The sequence below is a fragment of the Apium graveolens genome, unplaced genomic scaffold, assembly GCF_009905375.1.
Source record: "Apium graveolens cultivar Ventura unplaced genomic scaffold, ASM990537v1 ctg6694, whole genome shotgun sequence".
Taxonomy (NCBI): domain Eukaryota; kingdom Viridiplantae; phylum Streptophyta; class Magnoliopsida; order Apiales; family Apiaceae; genus Apium; species Apium graveolens.
The window spans coordinates 101,134-125,119 of record NW_027419699.1 but is presented as its reverse complement, the minus strand read 5'-3'; the positions used below and the strand labels follow the sequence as shown (position 1 = coordinate 125,119).

The window sequence follows — 23,986 nt, the reverse complement described above, 5'->3', positions numbered from 1 at the left end:
GCTGTAAAAAGAATCTTTAAGTATCTTAAAGGAACAGCTGATCTAGGATTATGGTATCCTAGAGAATCAGATTTTAAATTAATAGGTTACTCAGATGCAGATTTTGCAGGTTGCAAAATTGACAGGAAAAGCACAAGTGGAAGTTGCCAATTTCTTGGAGGCAGGTTGGTTTCTTGGTATAGCAAGAAACAAAAGTCAATTTCCACATCAACTGCAGAAGCAGAGTATATTGCTGCAGGAAGCTGCTGTGCACAGATTCTTTGGATGAAGAATCAGTTACTGGATTATGGGTTAACATATTTCAAAATCCCTATTTACTGTGATAATCAAAGTGCTATTGCTATGACAGGTAATCCAGTTCAACACTCTATGACAAAGCACATCAGCATCATGTACCATTTCATCAGGGAACATGTGGATGAAGGTACAGTAGAATTGCATTTGTTCCCACAGATCAACAAGTAGCAGATATCTTCACAAAACCACTGTGTGAAGCTACCTTTTCAAAATTGGTAAATGAACTTGGAATGATTTCAGGTTCTTTCTCTAAATCTGCTTAAACTTGTTCTATGTTATCAGACTTTATGATCAGTATTTACAGAATTAATCTCTTTGTATATTCTGTGCATTAATTGATAAATGTCTTTAAGTACTGACTGTTGTCTGATATATGTTTTCTAAACTCTGATAAGTGATATGTCTGTTTCAGTAACTATTCAATCCTATGAGGATAATTGTGCTAGATACTGACCTACTAGTCTTCAATACACAAATGATCCCATGAAAGAAGTAATTATTTCTGTGGAAATCTTATGACACAAGCAAATTCTGATACTTGAGCTTAGTTTAGTTTACTTTATTCATCTTACTACTAAGTCCCAAATTAGAATAATGCTACTCATCTGTTTAAGTTCTGATTCTAGTAAAACTGCTGAATGTACTAAGTGCTGATAAACCTCACTTATCAAAAGAAGAAGAAAAAGAATCAAAGAATAATATCAGGTACTCCTTTGAGATCTAGAGTAAAAATGTGAAAGGGACGACCCAAGTGCATTGCTGGTATTAAGTAAATATGCATTAGAAAAGCAAAATATTTTCTTGGTGACTTTTCACACTCTATGATTACTGGAGAAATACACTGATAATAGCATAAATTCTGATAAACAATCGTGACTCACTTACACTGAGAAGCCTCTGTAAAATAGAATTTCAAAAGATGCATAAAATTAGCACAACAACAGTTGAGGTGGACTCATGCATGAACTCATTTATCAGTAGGTTTCAGGATAATGACAGCTCTTTAGCAAAATTTTAATTATGACTTATTTCTAAGATGTACTGAAGTAGATCAGACTTTACTCTTTGTCTGTTATTTAGCTTAATGCACACACTAATCACTCCATCTGAATGATGAAAATTTCTGTGGTGGTCTATGTTATTTTAGATAAACAGTCATTGTGTCACTTTTACACAAATTCTGAGGACAAGTTCTAGTTACACGTTCTGATGATTAAGTTCTGACGTTCATAACTCAGAACCTGTATGAGGATTTACTAAGATGGGCATTCCCTTTTCGAGTTAAGACATTATGTTCTGATGACTGTTAAGTTCTGGTATAGGTCTAAGTTCTGATTTCTCAGTCTAAACCTTTACTTGGCTTATCTTTGAATGAAATTTAATAACAGTCTCAGTTTGTACTCGCATATGTTGAAGTGGAAGATTAATAGTCACTATGATTAGGATTAATGGTTTTGTACTTGAACAGTCCACTGTTTCTTGTGTCTTGTGCGGTCTAGACCATGATTCCTCTTTCCAATGACTGTTATTCTTTTTCAAAGTCTAGGGAGACGAGGTAGAATTAATTCTACCTGTCAGCATTAAATATCTTTGCGTCTCTTGGCATTCTCTTGCCTATATATGCAACCACTTCATATCAGTCTTTCCATCACATTCTTCTCACACACTTATCCTCCTTCTTCTGTCAAAAACACAATGGTTCGATACAACATGTTTTTGAACACACAAACCTTCACAATGGAGCTCAGTTGTGCCGAGTGGCAGCAGGAGTGGCATATAACAGCCATTCCTGAGGAGATCTGGGACTCTGTCCCACAGGAGGTGCTGGCTCACCTTCTATTCTTCGAGATGGATTACCATCGCCATCTGGAGCGCCTGGAGGAGGAAAGGCGGGAAGCTATCCGTCAGCAAGAGCGAATCATTCGACTCGCTATCTTGTTTATCGAAGATAGGAAGAGGAAGATGACTTAATCTCGTCTTCTTCCTGTTCTTCTTCATCCTCAGCTTTGTCAGGCTTCTTAGCTAGGACTAAAGCTGTTGACGTTAGGATTAGAAGCTTAGGGAAAATCTTGTATTGATGTAATTTCTATTTCATATATGTATTGACTTGATATATTAATGAAAACTGTTTTTACTTCAAGATTTTGTCTCTGAGTTATTTTATCTTGTGTTGTTAAATCCTGCTTGATATTCTGATGACCATTTAAATTTTGTCTTTATTTAAGTTCCGATTCTTTGTCAGCACTTATTCATCGAAATTATCTTGGTCATTTTTAACATGATTCATTTTCAGAATATTAATGTTGCAGTGAAAAATACTTCAATCAGTGCTAACGGTTTCAATTTTGAATTAAAACTGTGTCTCTTGATAAATGGAACGGTTTTTCCTTAAAACACGGCAACTGGATAAGTAATCATTCCTGTTTTCTCGAGCCCAGTAACTATCCGTTATTACTGCATGTCTGACAGGTGTCCAACGGTAACATTTTTTTTAGAGTATAAGAACAACAGAGAGAAGATTTCTTTAATCTTTTATTTTCTTTATACTTTATCTCTCTTCTTACTTTTACTCTCTTTCTCATTCTTTCTCACGTTGGTTTTTCATACAGACATTATCTCAAACACCTAACAGGCATACTTGAATTTCAATATTTTTTTTTCACATGGCACCAAAGGATTTAATCATTGATGGAGCAAAGTTTGTTCCAAACAACTATACTGCAATTCTTGATCATGCTGAAGCTCCATCTGAATTGCATTTTGTGCAAGATCTTCTTGCACATAGTGAGGTTGGGTACGCCTTAACTCAGCCTGAATTCTTTTCAAGTCAACAAGTTCTGCGGTTCTGGAGGACTGGAGTTTTTGATGATGGTGGTAAACGAGGAACTCCCAGTATTATCTTCCAAGTGGGTGATTCTTCCTATGTAGTCACTCCTGGTACAGTACGAAGAGCATTACATCTTCCAGAAGAATGTACCTTCTCTATACCAGAGGAATCAGAACTTCGGGGATTAATGACTGATTTGGGATACGAAAAGAGTCTGACGAAACTTGGACAGTTGAAACGGGCTAATATCAGAAGAGAATGGAGTTTCTTCTTCGATTGCATCACCAAGGCTTTTGGCAACAAGTGTTCAAATTTTGATGCCATCCCAATTCTGAGTCAGCACATCGGGTATGCTATTATCCATCAAACTCATTTTGATTTTGCAACTGGAATAATTGGTTTTATTGGGGATAGGATGACAGAGGATCGAGATGTTGTTTATTTTGCTAGATTCTGTCAACTTATTTATACGTATTGTACTGCTGAACCCCAGTTAGTCAGCACTCAAACCCCACCTTTTAAGGTTGCAAAAAGGTACTTTAACGACCTGATAAATGCTGACACAAAGAAATCAATGGTGAGACAATTACAGATTCCTCAGTCTGTGAAACAGATTCTGGTAAATGCTGATCCTGCTACTTACAAATCTGTTTACTCAAATGTTCAACCCACTCACCATAACCAAAATCCATCAACCTCAGTCCCTACCTCTCATTCTACTCAACCTACCCTCAGAACTTATCTCAAATCCTATCTCTCCACTTCACAGACTGCTCAACCTCCTTCTTCAGCACCTACTGTGAAGCCTACATCCTCTAAGCCAAAGAGAACAAAGACCGTTCCTCAAACATCTCAGAAGAAGAGGAGGATTACTTTGAGAGATGAATCAGATTCTGAGGATCAGATTCCCTCTTCAGAACCTGTGGTAAATGAAGCTGAGAAGGCAACTTCTCAGAAGGATTCTGCAATTGGGGGTTCTAGGCTTCTCAAGAGGCTTAGACGTATGACGGTTCCTGAAACTCCCAAGGAATCCAAATCAACAAGGAAGTACAAGAAACAGAGGGCACAGAGGCTAGTTTCAGATGATGAGGAGGAAGCAGCTAAGGAAGGGGATCAGGAATCTCTGATCTCACAAGACAAGGAATTTGCTCCAGTCACTTCTTCTCCATCAACTCCATCTCAGGAACCTGTATCTGACAAGGCTAATTCACCTTCTATGTCTCTTGTTGATCCAGGAACAAGTGCTGAAATTGATATTCAGAACCTGGTTGTGCCTGAAATACTTTTCTTAGAAGCTCCAACAGCAAATAATCCTTCCACAACACCTGTTACTGATGTTGTTCAAACTCCAGAGTTATCATTAACACCTTCTCTACATCAAGATGCTGATGATCAGATTTTAGGTGAGCATCAGGATATGGTTGTTGATCAGAACTTAGTATCAGATCAGCAATTAGAGGATGTTGAAGCCTCCATTGCTACTCACACAGTTGTATTATCAGAAGATACTGATTCTCTAAGTTCTGATGCTGCAAATGTTGGAGATACTGGTGAAGCTGCTACAACTGTAGATGTTGATGAAGCAGGTCCTTCAGGACATACTCCTCCACTGACTCTTCCTAAGTCTGAACTGGTAAAGGAGTTTGTTATCAGGGATGCACCAGTACCTTGGAGTGAAACTCCTGCAGGTCAGGAGTGGACTAAGGAATGGAACTCAGTTTCCTGTGTTCCAAATGCTTTACATCTTGATGAGCACTTGACTAAAGCTGATGAAATGTTATATTCTGATGATTTTAAAACCCAGCTTAGAGTCACTGCATTGAGTACTAAACATCTTCAAGGTCTTCATTCCAACACTCATGCAGAGCTACACAAGATTCAGGAGAACTTTATCAAACAGGAACAAGTTTGGAAAATTGATAAGAAAAAGTTCTTCCAACCTACCATTGACAGGGTTGCTTATATTGAGAAAACTCAAGAGAAGCAACAAGCTCAGATTGATCAAATTCTGACAAATCAAGCTTCTCAGCAATCGCAACTTACTGAAATCCAGACCTCAGTGGAACTACTTATCTCTCTTTTATTACCTGCTGATGCAAAAAAGGGGGAGAAGGTAATTAAGTCCAAATGCAAAACCAACAAGTCACTGCAAGGAAAGGATGATGGAAAAGATGACCAAGGAAACTCTGGAATGGGTAGTGGTCATAGTCAAGGTAGAAGGTTTACATCAAGACAAGCTAGTCACAGAACAAGTTCTGATACTGGGAAAAGAATAAATTCTGCTGCTGGTAAAAGGATAAGTTCTGATGAACTTCTAGATCTTGATGAGGAAATGTCAAGACAGTTATTTCTTCAAGAAAATCCAGGGATGGACTTGGAAAGTTTAAAGGAAGAAGAAGCCAAACTTAAATCAGAGAAAGTCACATCTAAATCTGAAGCTTCTGGTAAAAAGTTACTTCCAAAACCTAAAGGCATTGTGATCAAAGAAAGGATACATACTGAAGGAACTTTGGCTAGATCACAACCACAGATAGATCCAAGATCCAAGGGTAAAGAAAAGGTTGGTGAACCTATCAAGCCTTATGTACCTCCTGAGGAAGAAGAAATTACTAATGGAAAAGATAATCTTGCTCTGACTTCAAGAAAAGTTCTTAAAACAACCTCTGACATGGCTCAAGTTGTTCAGAGTCAAGAAATTGTAAGTTCTGATATTCAAAAGAAGCAAGTAACCTCTGACAGTGCTCAAGTTAACTTGATATCAGAAAATAAATCTAAAACACTCCTACCAGGATTCACTAAAGCAAAACAGACTCAATCTTTGAAGACTACTCCAAGTGGTTTTGAAGCAAGAGTAGTTACTGGAAAGGAAGCTAGAGATAAAACTGGATTGGGAAGTGCTGATGAAAGAAGAGTACACAACACTACCGATGATCCAACTTCCTTGAGTGAACCAGGTATTGGAGCAACTCCTGATAGATTGAATCAACTAGAATCTGTACAGATGGTTTACCATACCTACTTGAAAGAATACATTATGTTGTATTTCATGACAGATGGTAGGGTTTATCATATAAGACAAAATGCCATTCCATTGAAGTATTTTGAAGAATTAGAGCATGTATTATTCTTACTTCAAGTGGATGACAGAATAACAGAGACTGCTGCAAACTACTTAAAGGAACAGATTCAGAGACAGAAAAGACTTTATTCTGTTAAGTCTGACAGCAGATATGTTCCAAAGTACAGAAATCACAATGGTGATATTGTTGATATGAAGCCTAATACTGCACAGATCAGAACATATCTTGGTATTAAGGGGCTTGAATTCAATCTAGAGTCTAACAAAGCTTATGTCATAAGACTAGATCGGGAGTTGAGAAAAGCAAAGATTAATGATCTCAGAGCTGCAATATTTCAAACTGGTGAAGATACTGCAGAGCTTAAAGATGTCAAACGGAGAATGATTGATGAACTCAGATATGCTGAGAAATGTTTGTTGAAGAATTATCTCAGAACAACTCCTGACATCAGAGAGATCAGAAAATGATGAAGCCAAGTCGAAGATCTACAACTGCTTAAATTCTGATATTTATACAGATTGAAGTTGTTATCAGAAGTTGAATTGGTAAAAGCTTTAAGGACTGTAAGTTGTAGTTATCTTGTCTATTTCTCATGCATTTGTACTTAATGTTTTTGACATCATCAAATATCTGTTAAACTTGTATATTTTGCTAATTTACAAGTTGGGAGAGATTGTTAGATATATTTGATAATGTCATGGCTAATATGTTTTATGTTTAGATTTCAGATCTTATTTGAACAGAACAAATCAGTACTTAACTGATCAGTACTTATACTGGAAGTCAGAACTTAAGGGATATCAGTACTTATGTCATCAGGAGATAGATATCGGAACTTAAGTGCTGAAGGACGATCAGATAAGGACAGTAGCTGATTAAAGTTAAGAAGATCAAGATAAACATAAGAAGAGATATGCATGAAGAAGGAATTCCGTGAAGAATGGAATACTTGGAATAGAAGATATCTGATTGATATATTTTAGGAAGCAGAATTATATTCCATATCAATTAGCGATTATCTTGTAACTGTGTAGTATATAAACACAGACATAGGGTTTACACTATAAGTGTTATCATTATCGAGAATATTATTTACTATAACTCTAGCAGCTCTCGTGATATTTTGTTCATCACTGAGAGATAACAGTTTCAGATTGTAACAGAGTTTATTGTTTAAATAAAGTTTGTTTTCTGTTACATAAGTTCTTGAAGTTTGATTTGATTGTAATAAACACTGTATTCACCCTCTCTACAGTGAAAGTGTGACCTAACACATTATATGGAGCAAAACCACGTGTTGGGTTCACTCCTTGTTGTTGCTGATGCAACAGTAGTTATCGCTGCTGAACTTGTTAGATTAACCGCAACTGTTGTTGCTCCTACTGGCGCAACAAATCTAGAATTTCATTTATAGTTGGACCCTTCGCAAAATTACTACTATTTTCTTTAGACTGGGTAGCTTTCTTAGGTGGCATCTTCCTGAGATATATAAATGAGTTTATTCAAAACATAACAAAATGTTTAACAAAAGACCACCATTTAAACGATGCACCTGTATCCGGAAAATGCTGCCCAATAAAATACCCATGTCCTTAATATCGGGGTCCATTTACCAAAGAAATCTAGATTAATAGCACTAGCAACCATAACAACACTAACAGTAGCAGAATCAATAATAGTTCATGGAACTAAAATACAAAGAAACCGAATACCATAACATATCTCCTTGACACAACAACTGACCAACTTCCCGCCACTACATAATTACCACATTAACACCAATCTAATATACTACGAGACTTATCTGGCTATATCAACCATCAATTGCATAGAACAAGCTGGTAAATCAGGTCAACTTAAGGAGCGCTAAACTCTTCCAGGCACCCTAATCCAAATTTCAATCGATCTTTTCTCCAAGGATGATTTCTTATCACCCTCAAGTGATTCATCAATCACTGAATTACCCTTCCTTCCCAAGGCGACTTCTTATCTCCAACCATTAACCTATCTTTCATAGGGTTAACTTTTCTAAAACCGCAACCTTCAATATCGAATCATGAATCCTCTCTACTATTATCATTTCTAGCCATCCGATGTAAATTTTCAATTCCGACACCAGATGTAAAAGTATATCGGAAGTTACCCCATCAGTACTCCAACTTGTCACAACTGTCAAATGATATTCAAGTTCCTGGAAACCATAGGTCTACTAGTAGTACTCCAACTTTGAAAACATATTCATCTGGAACAATTCATGAGAGTGGAAATTTCACCATTGATCTACAATTTTAGTTTGTAACTTTGTAATATTACTATTTCTGCTTCTAAGTTGTAGCTCAATTACTCAAAATATTATTTTCAAGTTAACTTTTGAAGCTACAGATTTTTACAAAAAATCTTGATTATAATTGTTTTTTGAGAGATCAGGTCTGGTTAAAGCCCGGCCTGGCCTGGTTAAAGCCCGGTCCGGCCCGGCCCAGCCCGCGGGCCCAAATCAGGCTGCATATTTCACTAATAGGCCCGGCCCGGCCCGACCCGGTTTTTAGAAAAGCCCGGTCCGGATTTTCTTATAAAAAGCTCGGGCTTTTTGGGCCCGGATAAAAGCCTGGCCCATAAGGCCTTTTGTACATCTCTATATGTATGTATGGAAAAATGTTAGTTTTTTTATTTACACTACTGTTAACAAAGTAAGATTAAGTTATATGTGTGTGTGTCAATATGTAAATTATCGTATATTACATTTCTTAGTAAATTACGATGGTTTTAATTATTTATATGCTAAATATCTGATTTGTGTACATGTATAATCATTATTAACATCTAGTGAGACAATTGATTACTTAAATAATATGAATTATTCAAAAATTAAAATTATTTAATAAATAGATTGCAATAATATATATATATATATGGTATTCACATTATTACTGACAAACAATCTATATCAATTTTTTACGCAACCGAGTATCAATCATGGTTATAACATAAAAATATATTATATATTGTAAAGACTTATTATTGATATTCATGATTTTTTTAGAATTCAAAGGAAAAATTGTAATTATATCGTTATTTAAACCATTTTTAAGCTTATTTCATTACGATACTATTCTCCTAAAATAAGATATTTTTCAATTCGATAAAGTTTTATAAATATCAGTTGAACTGGTTAATTCCTTCAAATCATTGAATAATATATATTTTTTCTTTAAATAACATAAAATGCATTTAATCAAATGCTACAATATATTATAGATATAACTTTTATTTGAATAATTCAAAATTTTACAATTATTCAAAATATTTGTACAATATCATCTTGATCAATGAATATTGCTTATCTAAAAGAATTCTTTTTTGAAAAGCTAGTTTTTTTTTAAAATGAAAAATAAAAAATAAGTTGATTTAATATATCATTGTAGTTTTAACAAATCTCGTGAGATCTCATATCAAATTTCGAATATTTTTAAAATCGGGACAAGTCTTAAAAACCATAATGCGCTACCGGTGAATTTAGTAATTTTAATACAAATAATCAAATGACTTGATCATATAAAGACCTCAAACACATTAATTTATATTAACATAAGATATTAAAAAATTTCACATTATTGATAAGGTATTCTCGCCGAGCTTGTAATTTAAATTTACTAAACGTAGAATGTGACGATGTCTTTCGGTCGGATCATGTAGTCAAATTTCGAGTATTTTTTTGAACAATGGGCCAAGTTCTGATTTCAAATTCGAAATAAATTAAAATGCATTGACTCATTATAATTCGAACATATCTAAATATGTAATATCAATAAATATTATTTATATATGAGCGATTTTATTTTTAATATTTTATTTAAAAATTATATATGTACATTTTAATTACTTTTTATAATAAAAAAATATGTTAAAAATATATGAGATATATTTTCGAACTAAAAAATGATTAATAAATAATATAATAATCCATTTAAGTACTATGCCGAACTTTATATTTGGAATTCAATTATTTAAAATTAATTGTACAAATATTTAAGTAACTATCTTTTTTTTCCGGAATTCAAGTAACTATCTTAAAAGCTAAATAAAATATTCACTTAGCACACTTATATATTATGTGTATGCTAAAAAGCACATGTGATAATATGGTGTAGTGGTATGAGGTTGTATAGGTGAATGAAATATCTCAAGTTTGATTCCTACAAATCACATCTTTTAGGCACGGGTTATTTTCTAGAGTTTTGAAACAAATAAACTTAATATGTAGAATGTCCTTGATGATATATTTACAAAGAAAAAGTTAAAAATTAACATATATGTTGAATATAGAGTTGATCAAAAAATTTGAATAGTATTTAAATAAACTATATAACTGGTCTATATTATTACTGAATTCTCTACTAACTTATAATTAATTTACTCAATTTAAAAAAATAAAAAATGAATAACTGAATTCAGAATTACTTGCAATCATTATATAAAATAATATAAAATTTACACTACTGTTAATATAAAAGTTGATTTTGATGAAAAATGTTAGTTTTTGAAATTTAACGTATGTATGTTAGGAAAAATGTTAGTTTTTTATACTACTCTTAACAAAATAAGATTAAGTTATATGTGTCTATGTTAGCATGTAAATTATCGTATGTTACATTTCTTAGGATATTACGATGGTTTCAATTATTTATATGCTAAATATCTGATTTATGTACATGTATAATCATTATTAATATCTAGTGAGACAATTGATTACTTAAATAACATGTATTTGTAATTATTCAAAAATTAAAATTATATAATAAATAAATTGCGATAATTTATATATGGTATTTACATTATCACTGACAAACAATTCATATCTGTTTTTTATGCGACCGATTATCAATCATGTAACATAAAAATAAATTATATATTGTAAGACTTATGATTGATATTCATGATTTTTTTTCAAGAATTTAAAAGAAAAATTGTAATTATATTGTTATTTAAACTATTTTTAAGTTTCTTTCATTACAACTCTAATATTTCTTCATATAATAATTTGATAATATTGTATACTATTCTCCTAAAATTAAATATTTTTCAATTCGATAAAGTTTTATAAATATTAGTTGAACTGCTTAATTCCTTCAAATTATTGAACAATATATAATTTTTTAAATAGTATAAAATGTATTGCATCAAATGCTACAATATAGTATAGATATAACTTTTTTTATTTGAATAATTTAAAATATTAAAATAATTCAAAATATTTGTAAAATATTATCCTGAACAATAAATATTGTTTATCTAAAAGAATTCTTTTTAAAATGCTAAATTTTTTAAGTGAAAAATGAAAAATAAATCGATTTAATACATCATCGTAGTTTTAACAAATCTCGTGAGATCTCATATCAAATTTCAAATATTTTTAAAATCGGGAGAAGCCTCAAAACACTATTGCGCTACCAGTGAAGTTAGTAATTTTAATACAAATAATCAATTGACTTGATCCTATAAATACCTCAAACACATCAATTTATATTAATATAAGATATCAAAAAAGTTCACATTATTGGTAAGATATTCTCGTCGAACTTGTAATTTAAATTTACTAAACGTAGGATGTGACAATGTTTTTCGGCTAGTCATGTAGTCAAATTTCGAGTAATTTTTAAACAATGGGCCAAATTCTGATTTCAAATTCAAAATAAACTAAAATTCTTTGACTCATTATAATTCGAACTTATCTAAATATTTAATACCAATCTAGATTATTTATATATAGGCGATTCTATTTTCAATATTTTCTTTAAAAATTATATATGTACATTTTAATTACTTTTTATAATAATAAATATGTTAAAAATATATGAGATATATTTTCAAACTAAAAAATAATAAAAAATAAGATAATAATCCATTTATGTTCTATGCCTAAATTTATATCTGGAATTCAGTACTTTAAAATTAATTGTACAAATATTCAAGTAACTATCATTTTCTTTGCGGAATTCAAGTAGCTATTTGTAAAGTTAAATAAAATATTTTTTTAGCACAGTTACATATTATGTGTATGATAAAAAGCACATGTGACAATATGGTGTAGTGGTATGGGGTTGTATAGAAGAATGAAGCAATTTAAGTTCGATTCCCACATAACACAACTTCTATTTAAATATTAAAAACAGGGTAGTTTAGTTTTTTCAATGAGACTTTTTAATCTCAAAATATTATCCTCATGTTGTGCTATTATATATATAGAAGAGATAGTATATAATATTTACCCTTGGTGAAACAAAATTTTACTACTGATTCAATCTTAAATATATAAAAACTATATATAATATTATCCATTCATTTTATATCATTTTAGCGAGATCAACAGTTTTATATTTTAATCTCATCTTATTTTATTGCAGTCTCGGGCTAAAACTAAACAAGAAAGACGGTTGATCTCGCTAAAAACATTTATATTACTCGACTGGGTTAAAATAAATTATAAAATTAAAAGAAAATTTGTTTGCTTATAAATCAAAATAATATATATTATTCATTCGATTAAAAACAAAATAATATTCACTCCGGATTAAAAAAAATTAAACAAAAACCTGAATATAATTAGCTGAATTTGGTTGATATACTACACATGAGACTAAAACAAAGATTTGTTGCCTCATGTTAAAACAGAATTATAAATACTACCAATTCGACAAAAAAATATATTATAAAATCGGGCTAAAATAAATTTAAAATTTGAAAGTTAACTCGTTGTTTGATAAAATGTCATTAGACTAAAATAAAATAAAATATATTATTTATTCGATTTTAAAAAATGATATTCACCCGGGGTTGAAATAAAATTAAAAATAAACTAAATAGCTGAGGCTAAAACAAAATAATGTATATTATCAATCTCCGCTAAAACCAAAATTAAATTTAAATTAAAGAGAATTTTTATATTATTGATCTCAGTTAAAATAAAATTAAAATTTATCTAATTCGTTGGTAGGTATAATGTTGATTTATAAGAGTGGGATAACCAGATCCCACTGTAAACGCAGAAATATTAAAAGTTTGACGATAAATTTGTGTATATAATTTTTGAGTTTATATAGTTAGAGGTTTTATTCGATTTCTATAATATTCATGTTATTTTAATATAATAAAAATATATCTTTGACAATTTGAGTCGTACATTTAACTCCTTTTACAGGAATATACATAAATGTTGTTGTGTATCATCGTGGACATATTAATTTTTAGTTCATATTTTACGGGGCTCGGAACTAGGCTAGTCAATGGATTAAAAATCCCATTCGTCCCGATTCGATCCGGGATTATTTTAGAGGATATAAATTGTCCTATTAAAAATCCGATCTGGAATTTGATCTATAAAAAAAAATCAATTATAAATGGAGTGGATATGAATTTAGGCCGATCCGACGTGATTTCTTTTGTTCGATTGATTAATACCTTGCTAAAAAATATACTAACAACTTCCAAAATAAAATTTAAACAAATATAATTTTATTGAAAGTCTTATGTTTCAATTGAATCAAAGGCCGATTATGTATATTTATTCGGTCCAGTAGTCTGCAGTCTGCACAGTCTAGTACATTTATATATATTACAGATTCTTTTGACAGTTCAAAGATCATACAGGGAGGTGAGTTATACTGTAGGAATTATTCTTTAGTCAATATTAATTGTTTAATCATGTTGAGGTCACAGCTTATTTAAAATTTCAAGGTATTAGATGAAGACTCCAATATGATCCACATTAAATTGTGAAAATGTTGGGAATGGCTGGGAATCGAACATTAGTTCTCCCGCCAGCCTTAAGCTCTGATACCATGTTAAATAATCAGCTCATCTAAAACCTTAAGGTGTTAGAGAAAGAACCCAATAGAAACATATATTTAACACATGTTTAAGTTCAAAATTTACATGATCATTAAACTCACTATCCAGACCTTAGCCAGAAATCTAGTATAATAATACTATATTTTATTTTATTTTGTCGGTTAGTACTATATTTTTATTAATTGCTTATCAAATAGTGTGCTTAAAGTCTCTTACCTTACTGCTACTTTTTTTTTCATATACTGAAGCGTCTTTGTTGACCTTTTCAAGTATCATTAAAATGTAATTTGTTTTTAAACTTTTGGGACTATATTAGAATTTGTAACTTTTGACATTATTAAATTATTATTTTACTTGTATTTTAATATTTATCGGAATTATCAATTTAATTTAAACAGTTTTTTGTAATAAGTTATTTAAAAAATAAATATGCATAAATGTAACAGATATCTGATTCGAAATCCGTGATCCAAACGGATCCGTATGGATCGGCATTATAAAAAATTTGAGCCCGATTCGATCCGAATCCGAAAAAATAAATGAATATGGATATGGATTTAGGTCGACCCGATACAAACTGATCTATTGACAGACCTACTCGGAATAATAGAAGATAATGCAATATAGACTTAACCTATACATAATTTATTTATTTATTTGCAAAAAAACTGTTTAACTTTAGTTACAAAGATTGATTAAAAACAATTTTATGGGAAAGTATTCGTTATGGATATTTAACTTTATATTGCTCCTTAAATTTTAAAACGTGATGCAATGTTTTCTTACTCTGTCAGACAAACGTTTCTATTAGACCACTAATTTCATAAGCAAACCTGTAATACTTGATTAGCCCTGCCTTTCAATCATGTATATGCACAAGCACAAGAACACTTAAACAGAGAGAAACATGATTTTTATCGTGATAAAATAAATTTCATATACACTTGAACACATTTGAGGAACAGTAAATAAATATAATTCATGTGTTAAATTACAATATACTGAACATACAGGCAACACAGTGAAAACTCAAAAGTGTAAAAGATTTGTAAATGCATTTCAGAAACCAACGAGGATAGCTAGATTACAGTTGTCTAAACAAATCTAAATCATAAGATCAACACTATGTATTGTTATATTCTTTAGAGGCTAGAAAATGAAAATAAGATGGCGCCAACCATTCATCAGCCATGTCCCCTTTAACATTGTGCAACAAGATGTTGTTGAGGACATCTTTAGCAAAACTAGAGTCTGGAGAAGGAGATTCCCTTATCTGTGCACCAAGAAGTTTGTTTCATTATCCAATAATCAGCGAGCACTGCTGAAGGAACTTCTCAGTCAATTTTCACTGATGAGAAAAGGTAATGGACAAAGTAGAAAGATGTAAGGAAGCCGATGGTGCCGGTAGATAACATAATCGCAATTGCAATGAGCAGCGAGTAGCCAAGATAAAGAATTGCTGACACTGGTCCACTCAAACTTTGAAGGTCAAAGACCAAGTAATTAATGGAGTACAGGAATACATACAGGGCAACAGAACCTGATGCATAAAATGATTTCCACCACCATTGCCAGTCCTCAATACAGAGATGCATGTATGTGAGGACCACGGACACTTCAGCACACACAGTAACCAACAGCAAGAGAACAACAAGAAGGAAACCGAAGACATAATAAAACCTTCCAAGCCATATGCTAGAAAGAATGAAGAAAAGCTCTATAAAGAGGGTTCCAAATGGGAGGGTTCCAGCACCAAGAACAAGAAGCCATGATGGATACTTGCTAGCAGGAATCTCCCTTGGAATCTGGTTTGTTCTCACAGGGTACTTGATAGGCTCAGCTCGTGTCCCCAAGTATCCACCCAATAGGGTGAGAGGAACTGAAATGCAGAACCACAGCGACAATAGTATAAAATACAAGTATATGGGAATGGCACCAGTACTCTTGCTGCCCCATAAAATGAAGTTCAGTGCAGTAAGGATCACAAAGGCAATGCCTGGGAAGAAACACGCAACTGACCAAGAGACGGACCTCCACCCTTCTGAAGTCCCCTTGACAGTACACCACAACCGTACACCTGCATAACCAGCCCCTGTTCCCAGGAAAAGGTAAAGGATAATCATTCCGGTCAACAGCATACCTCGTGAAGCTGGTGACATGAAACCAAATGCAGCAAATACAATAGTCACAATGGCCATTCCTGTAATCTGAACTCCATCCCCAATCATCACGCATAGTAGCTTTGAAAATTTTGGCTCTCTGAATACATCACCTACAACAAGCTTCCACCCTGAGAGCTCTTCATTCATTTGTGCCTGAGCTTCTTTGTCCAAATCCTCATATTTTGTCAGATCTCTCCTGACTGTTCTTAAAAATATAACAAAAACTATACCAGCTAAAAAGAATATTACCATCAGCGAGTTGAGGATGGAAAACCAGTGGACACGAGCACCTTCCATTTTGAGATAAGCATCCCACCGGGATGGCCATTTAATATCGCTCTTCACAAATTCAACCTCATATGTAAATGATACTCTTTCTTGCTGACTTATTATTTGAGACTTGTCTACTTCAAGTGGGCAGTTTACAGATGTAACATTGTCATAGATATGAAGCTTGGCCATTGTTTCAGGATCATACTTTACACTGCAAGGCAAAACCTCAAAACCAACAATCTCATATCCGGATGCTTTCTTCATATCAGCTTCTGAAATTACACCCATGCCTTCTTCCCCTGTCCCGATTATCTCTACACCAGTCCCTTCATACTCATGAACAAAAACTTTAAACTTAAGGTGGTTGATGATGTAATCATCTTCTAAGCTTTGTGGTGTATATCCAACTGGAAAACCAGTCCATTGAATTTTGACTCCATTTTGAGTGGCAAACCTCATGGCAGGTAAATTGTCCAGAATCATATTTACTTGATAGAGATCGCGTGTTCTCTGTTTGAGGAGCTTCACCTCATTCTCACTTAATGGTTTTGTCGTGCAAAGATAAACTGACTCATTGATATTCATACGAAAACGATAAGGAGAGTTGTCGATCTGGTCGCCCATAAGTAACTCTCCAAGATTCTCTGCACTTTTCTTTACCCCGCCATGAGGCTGGCAGTATGGTAGACTGTAGTAGCTGAAGGGAAGCTCAGTTTCTATAGATGTGAGTGAATTGACTTTTGCAAATATTTCCTGACCCGTTGAATATGTGTGCATGTAGCTTCCCGGCAGGTAAAACCCATTACAAATATGTGAAACCAGAAGAACATAGATGAATGCAGCCCAGCATGTCCTTCCCAAGCTCAAAGACATTGTCCTTGGTTCTGAGATCCTCTATACTTGACCCCTTAAAGCCAATCTTGCAAGCTTTTACGAAAAACTGCATAAAAAATAGGTAACTATTAGTGGTGCATGCACAGGTATCTAGCTCCCCAAATGAATGCAACTATGCTCTATACTAGGGTTGAGCATTCGTTGGGGGTAACAAAACACCAAATGGCTAGATTGAACCAATGAATTGTTAGGTCATGGAAAATGTTTTTAACCTGATACAAGCTTAATCTAAATCAAGCACCATTGTAAAATAAAAAATATATATTATTTAAATTTCACCTAGATCCCTGAATTCATTTCTTAAAATCGAGGCCCCCTAAATTGATATCCCTTCCTGCCATCCGTCTCAACTATTTCAGTGCTTTGTCTTTCTTCCCCAACAAGGCTTGTCAAACTTAAACTTTAAAGTTTGTCTTGCAAATCATCCTCTATCACCTTTTATGACTCTTATCCTAAAGATTATTCTGTCTGCATATCTAACAGTTAAATTTAAATGGGAGAGGTCTGAATTACGTATCACACTGTCTTGGTAAGCAGCTCTACAGCTCTGCATGGTGCCTACAATTCTTCTAACAAAGGAAAGACGTTCTCTATTCAGTCATCAGAAAAAAGTACTCCCTCCGTCCCTCCCATTTGTTTACATTTGGGTTGGGCACGGAGGCTAAAAAAAATGATAAAGTAGTAGAGGAAAGTTAAAAAAGTGAGTAAAGTAGTCAACCGATTAATATTTTATGTATAAAGTGGGTACAACGGAGATAGGCAGTGGATGTGGTTACTTTTTATATTATAAAAACTTTATTATTTTGGGAAAATTTTGAGATGTAAAGAATTAGAAGGGATATCCCAAAAAGGAAAGTATAAACAAATGGGAGGGACATGGGGAGTATATATTAAACTACATTTACTTTATTTTGAGTCCCATACAATATGCATCTAACAATTTAATTATATGAGTTGATAATACCCAAGATGGCACTCTTACAGAATAGGGTCGCCTTAATATTTTAATTAAGCCAGCTTTTAGGAGATGTGCAACACACTTAATTATTATTTTTTTCAAATACAGACCTAACAAGTAGCACATCATTCATACGCTACCGATGTTTGTAAAAATGAAGCAATTGAGAATTTGGTAGATAAAAACCGGAAACACATCTCTCGAATGCATAAAGATTGGAGCATAAAGTGCCTACCTTACCAAATTGTCGTTTTAGGGCTTTAATAACTGTTTTTTCTCTGGTAGTCTAAAAAATAATATAACTCAAATAAACACACACACACACACATTATACGATTTAACCAGCCAGATTCCTCCATACAGTTAGCTTTAGAACTGTGTCCAGCAAAGTTAAAGTTTTAGTTGGGAGTCTAAATTTAATTAAACATCGTCAAACATCTGCTAGGGCTGCAGGTACGAGACGTATGATTTATTAAAACACTACTGCTAATTAAAAACAAAAGGACAAATAAGGTTAACTAGCAGAACCGAGCGGCGAGCACTTAAAGCCATTTAATTTATTATATTCCTGGCCCCTAAACCTAAAGGTCCTAAACTAGAGCATATCTCAAAAAGATGGAACAAAAAATATAACTAGTGTACTAAACCATACAACTGAAGAAAGTATGGTTGAAGAAAGTATGGTTGAAGAGGATATGTAGAGTGTAAAGAAGATAAAAAACCATTGTTAAATAAAAATAATATTGTTTAACTTTAACCTAGATCCCTGAATTCATTTATTTACCATCGCGGTCCCTAATTTAATTTTTCTCCCTTCCTGCCGTCCGTTTCAACTATCTCAGTGCTTTGTCTTTGTCCCCCCAACAAGGCTTGTAAAGCTTAAACTTTAAGGTTTGTCTTGCAGATCATCCTATATCACCTTATATGACTCTTATTATAAAGATCTAAATCTAATATCTATATCCTGGTATATTTTTGAAAATCAAAATCTCGCAAAAATTAACTAGCTTTAGGCAATATGTGATTTTATAAGATTTGCACCTAATCATGGTTGTCACGTCGATGAGTCGAGGCGAGTCGACGGACCTCCTGCTAGTCGACTATAATATATAAATTAAATATATATAAATTAAAAAAATAATATATACAAATTAAATAATATATAAAAAATAATATATTATTATAAATTAAAAATTCAATATACATATATATGTACACACAAATGTATATATATTATGTATTTTAGATTTCTAAGTTCTAGGTTTTAAGTTCCAACTCATTCCACAATGTTTTATTTCAGATTCTAAGGAATTAAGAATCCAACACTTGGAGAGAATGATGAAAAAGCTAGAAGATCTAACAAATGACAACAAAGAAAAGTACTTACAATCATCTAACAATTTAGTACAACAAATAAAAGTACTTGCAATCATGTAAAAATTTGTAACAATTAATCAATAACAATTGTCTGATACAACTGTGATGTGATGTGCTAGTGCAGCATGTAAAAAATTTATGCAGAAAAAATAATATATACACTGAGCAGCTCGACTAGTCGACTAGTCGACCGCTTAGTCGACTAGTCGACTAGTCGACCGCTTAGTCGACTAGTCGGTCAACTAGTAGTCGACCGAAATATCGACTAGCAGCTAGTCGACATGTTGAGTCAACATCCAAGCACCGCTTAGTCGACTAGTCGCCGACTAGTCGCGACTAGTCGACCGACATGACAACCATGCACCTAATTAAGCATTTGATCAACTTTCCAGTCTTGACTTGGTCTATATCTTCCTGTACTGTTTTCTACAACAGTCCATGGTCAAGTTTGTTTCGGACAATTATAATCCCAGGACTACTATCTTGTATGCATTAAGCATTCTTTCTCTGCGAGTTCATCATCTGAATCTTGTTCATTAAATATGCATGGTAAAGTTTCTGGAGTTGTATCTATCAGATTTTATTATTTCAGGTCGATGGCTGATGAAGGTGCAAATTTCCAACTTTACTCACTAGTTTACGGAAATTTTAACTTCCTGGATTTGAATCATTGCGTGCTCTACTGGGGGCTGCCCTTAATAATAGTTACACATTGTAATGGACATCTACTACTGTAATGTTGTTCAATGAGTCAGATTAAATTTTTGCATAATATATGTTTTGTAATCATGAACTATAACAATGATTTTATGACAGAGATAAACTTTCTCAATCTTTTTTGCGCTGGATTTTCGCCCTTTTCAATCCAAGTGGTTTCTTAAGCTTCTGTTTTAACATGAATTATATGTTATATATATGATTTAAATTACAAAAAAAATTAAAGATTCTTCTTTATCCCGGGATCAAACAAAATTTCAGTTCAGTATTTAGAAAATAAAAAACTATTTGGAAACTGGGATTTAGCATTCCTATAAATTTTTGTTCAGTATCTAATTACTTGAATTCTTTCCTAATCATAATCTATACATATAAATTATATACATGGAACTTACTTTCTGTCAAAGAATTTTCTCTATGTGAAGAAACCAAAGAAAAATATTTCAAATATGACAAATAAAAATAAGAATGAATCAATCAAAGTGAATAAACCATAATCAAATCTAAACCCTGATAGTACTTAAAGACCTAGCAATTAAGAGTTTCTAAACATTACACAAACAAAAGAAGGTATATTTTTTCCATTAAGAAACAGGAATCCCTTCTTTTATATAACTGAACAGTTATTTATATGGGAGAGGTCTGATTTAAGTATGACACTGTCTTGGTAAGCAGCTCTACAGCTCTGCATGGTGTCTATAATTTTTCTGTCTAACAAAGATAAGCTTTTCTCTATTCAGTCATCAGAAAATATATATTTTAAACTACATTTACTTATTTTTAGACTCATATAATATGCATCTAACAATTTAACTATATGAGTTAATAATACCCAAAATGGCACTCTTACACAATGGGGTCGCCTTAATTAGCAGAAACAAAAATGATGGCTCACCATACACAATGGAGATGTGCAACACACACTTATTTTTATTTTTTTGCAAACGTATAGTCGTAACAGGTAGCACATCATCCATAAGATACTGATGTTTGTAAAAATGAAGCAGTTGAGCATTCGGTATATACATGAGTTACCTAAACCGGAAACAAATCTCCCGTATGCATGAAGATTGGAGCATAAAGTGCCTTCTGTTCTAAAATTGTCGTTTTAGGGATTTAACAACTGTTTTTCTCTGGTAGTCTAGAGAATAATACAAATCAGATACACACACACACCACAACGATCTAATCAGTCAAATTTACCTCTATAAAGTAAGCTTTAGAACTATGTCTAACTAAGGTAAAGGGTATTAATTAGGAGTCTCTAAATTTAATTAAACAAAGGCAAACCCTGCTAGGGTTGCAAGTATGAGACACATGATATTTTAAAACACTAGTGTTACTATTAAACCGAAAAGACAAATATGGTTAACTAGCGTAATAAGAACACTTAAAGCCATTTATGTATTTACATTCCTGGCCCCTAAACCTAAACTAGAGCAAATTTCGGAATGATGAAAAAGGAATTTAACTAGGGTACTGAACAGCAGAGGAGTATACATATTTTATGAGCATGAATTGGAAGATATTGGATGTTGCGAATTTCGGAAGAACCTATATAACTAAAGAAAATATGGTTGAATTAGAGATGTAGAGTGTAGAGAAGATCAAGAAACAGCAATTACACACAACAAACAAATAGTTTAGAAAATCAAATTGTACCTACACAATATTTACGAAATAAATAATTAATACTACTATGGTAAAATCAAGACAAAAGATACAAACGGGATGAAACGATTGTGTGGGTGTGTGTGTGTGGTGTGAGTTAGCAAGTTGTGTACAGATCCATGTGTATGTATAAACATAGAGTAACGTGATTTAATAGAGAGAGAGAGAAAGAGAGAGAGAGAGAGAGAGAAAGAGAGAGAGAGAGAGAGAGAGAGAGAGAGAGAGAGAGAGAGAGAGAGAGAGAGAGAGAGGGAGAGAGATTACCGGAAAGAGATGATGTAGAAACGGAGTGAGTTGATTGTAAATTGTAAGAGCAGCAGGCAACAAGAAGAGACTTTTGTGATATAATACTACTACTGTTCTACATATGGCAGTCTTCGTTTGATCAAGTTACACGAAAAGTAACAACGGATTTTTCAGATCTCAAATGTATTTTACATCTTTTATTCATTTATCAGCATAAATCTGTGCACGAGTTTTTATTAATATTTTAAATTTTTATTTATCAAGTTATATTATATTTTTAAAATATTTATATAAATGTATAATGATTATAAATTTATAATAAAAATAATAGAATAATAGTAATTTAGTAGAATAAATAGACTATTTCTAGTAGTTTAACGGATATGTAACACTATTATTTATATTTTTTAATAATATGATAAGTTGTATTTGTAATTTAGTAGGATAAGTATACTATATTTGGTAGTAGTTTAATAATTTAGTAATTTATTATATATATAACACTATTTATCTATTTTTGTAATAATCAAAATTAGGGAATTATCGTTGAACCAAACCGTTGAACCAAATTATTTCTATTCCGGCTATTATAATATAGTATAGATATATTTGTGACTAAATAGTCTAAATTTCACTTTACATCCAATAAATCTAACTATACCGTAATAACCGTTATGACGTATATTTGATATACTTTTTTTTCTTGGTTTAATTATCTCTATTTATGATTATCAGATTTTTACACGACCGTTAAATCCAAACACTACACTACTCAAATTTCTAAATTTGAATTCCGCCAACAACAAACATTAATATTATTATTTTACACTACTCAAACTCCCAAATTTGAACTCGGCCAATAACAAATATTTATATTATTATTTATAAGCTATCCAAGTTTCGAATCCCTCCAACAACAAATATTATTGTTACTATTATTTATAAACATAGTAATAAGGTTAATGGTTCAAATCTCATAAAGTATATAATATTTAATATTAACTAAAAAAGTTATTATAATTTTAGATAATATAAAAATACTAATGAAGACGCGACATGGATTGTAAAACTAGTTTGGAATAAGACTCATATCTTAGCATTTTGGTTCATGGTTAATTAATGTGTGTATATATATTTGTGTATATATATATTTGTATTTGTATTATTAATTTTTACATATATAATTGATCTACATTATCTTTTTAGAATTTCATATCATTTTCTTTATCATTTATCCTCATTTACATACCATTAACTCTCATTGCCGATTTCGATTCCCCATCATAATACAAATGCCCCTTAAGCTCTCCTCTGCCGAAAGGTCACGAGGCATTATTAAAAAATTACCTCAAAATAATTGAAGTGATATATATATACATGTTATATATATACACGTATTTATTATATACATTAATTTAAAACATGCGGGATTCATGGATTTACTTTAGTAATATATGAATTTTTTAATTTAATATTAGTTGAATTTTTTTAATATTATATTATAAATATTAATATTATTATTTTATACCACTCAAACTTTCCGGTTGGAACCCCGCCAATAATAAATATTTATTTTATTATTTATATGATATCCAAGTTTGAGGTTCGAATCCCTCCAATAACAATTATTATTATTTAT

At 32.2% G+C, this 23,986-nt stretch overlaps 1 protein-coding gene across 1 annotated transcript; it reads right to left on the bottom strand.

Moving 5' to 3' along the window:
- Positions 1–15,002: 15,002 nt before the first annotated feature.
- On the bottom strand, positions 15,003–22,496 carry LOC141703482 (transmembrane 9 superfamily member 12). Its single transcript, XM_074507000.1, has 2 exons — positions 22,366–22,496; positions 15,003–17,424 (listed from the first exon to the last, which is right to left on the bottom strand). Exon 2 carries the CDS (start codon positions 17,355–17,357, stop codon positions 15,384–15,386), a length of 1,974 nt encoding a protein of 657 aa, XP_074363101.1. The 5' UTR covers positions 17,358–17,424; positions 22,366–22,496; the 3' UTR covers positions 15,003–15,383.
- Between the last annotated feature and the right edge of the window lie 1,490 nt (positions 22,497–23,986).

Coding starts and splice junctions, on each gene's coding strand:
- LOC141703482 (XM_074507000.1), bottom strand. CDS start 17,357: ATGTCTTTGAGCTTGGGAAGGACATGCTGGGCTGCATTCATCTATGTT.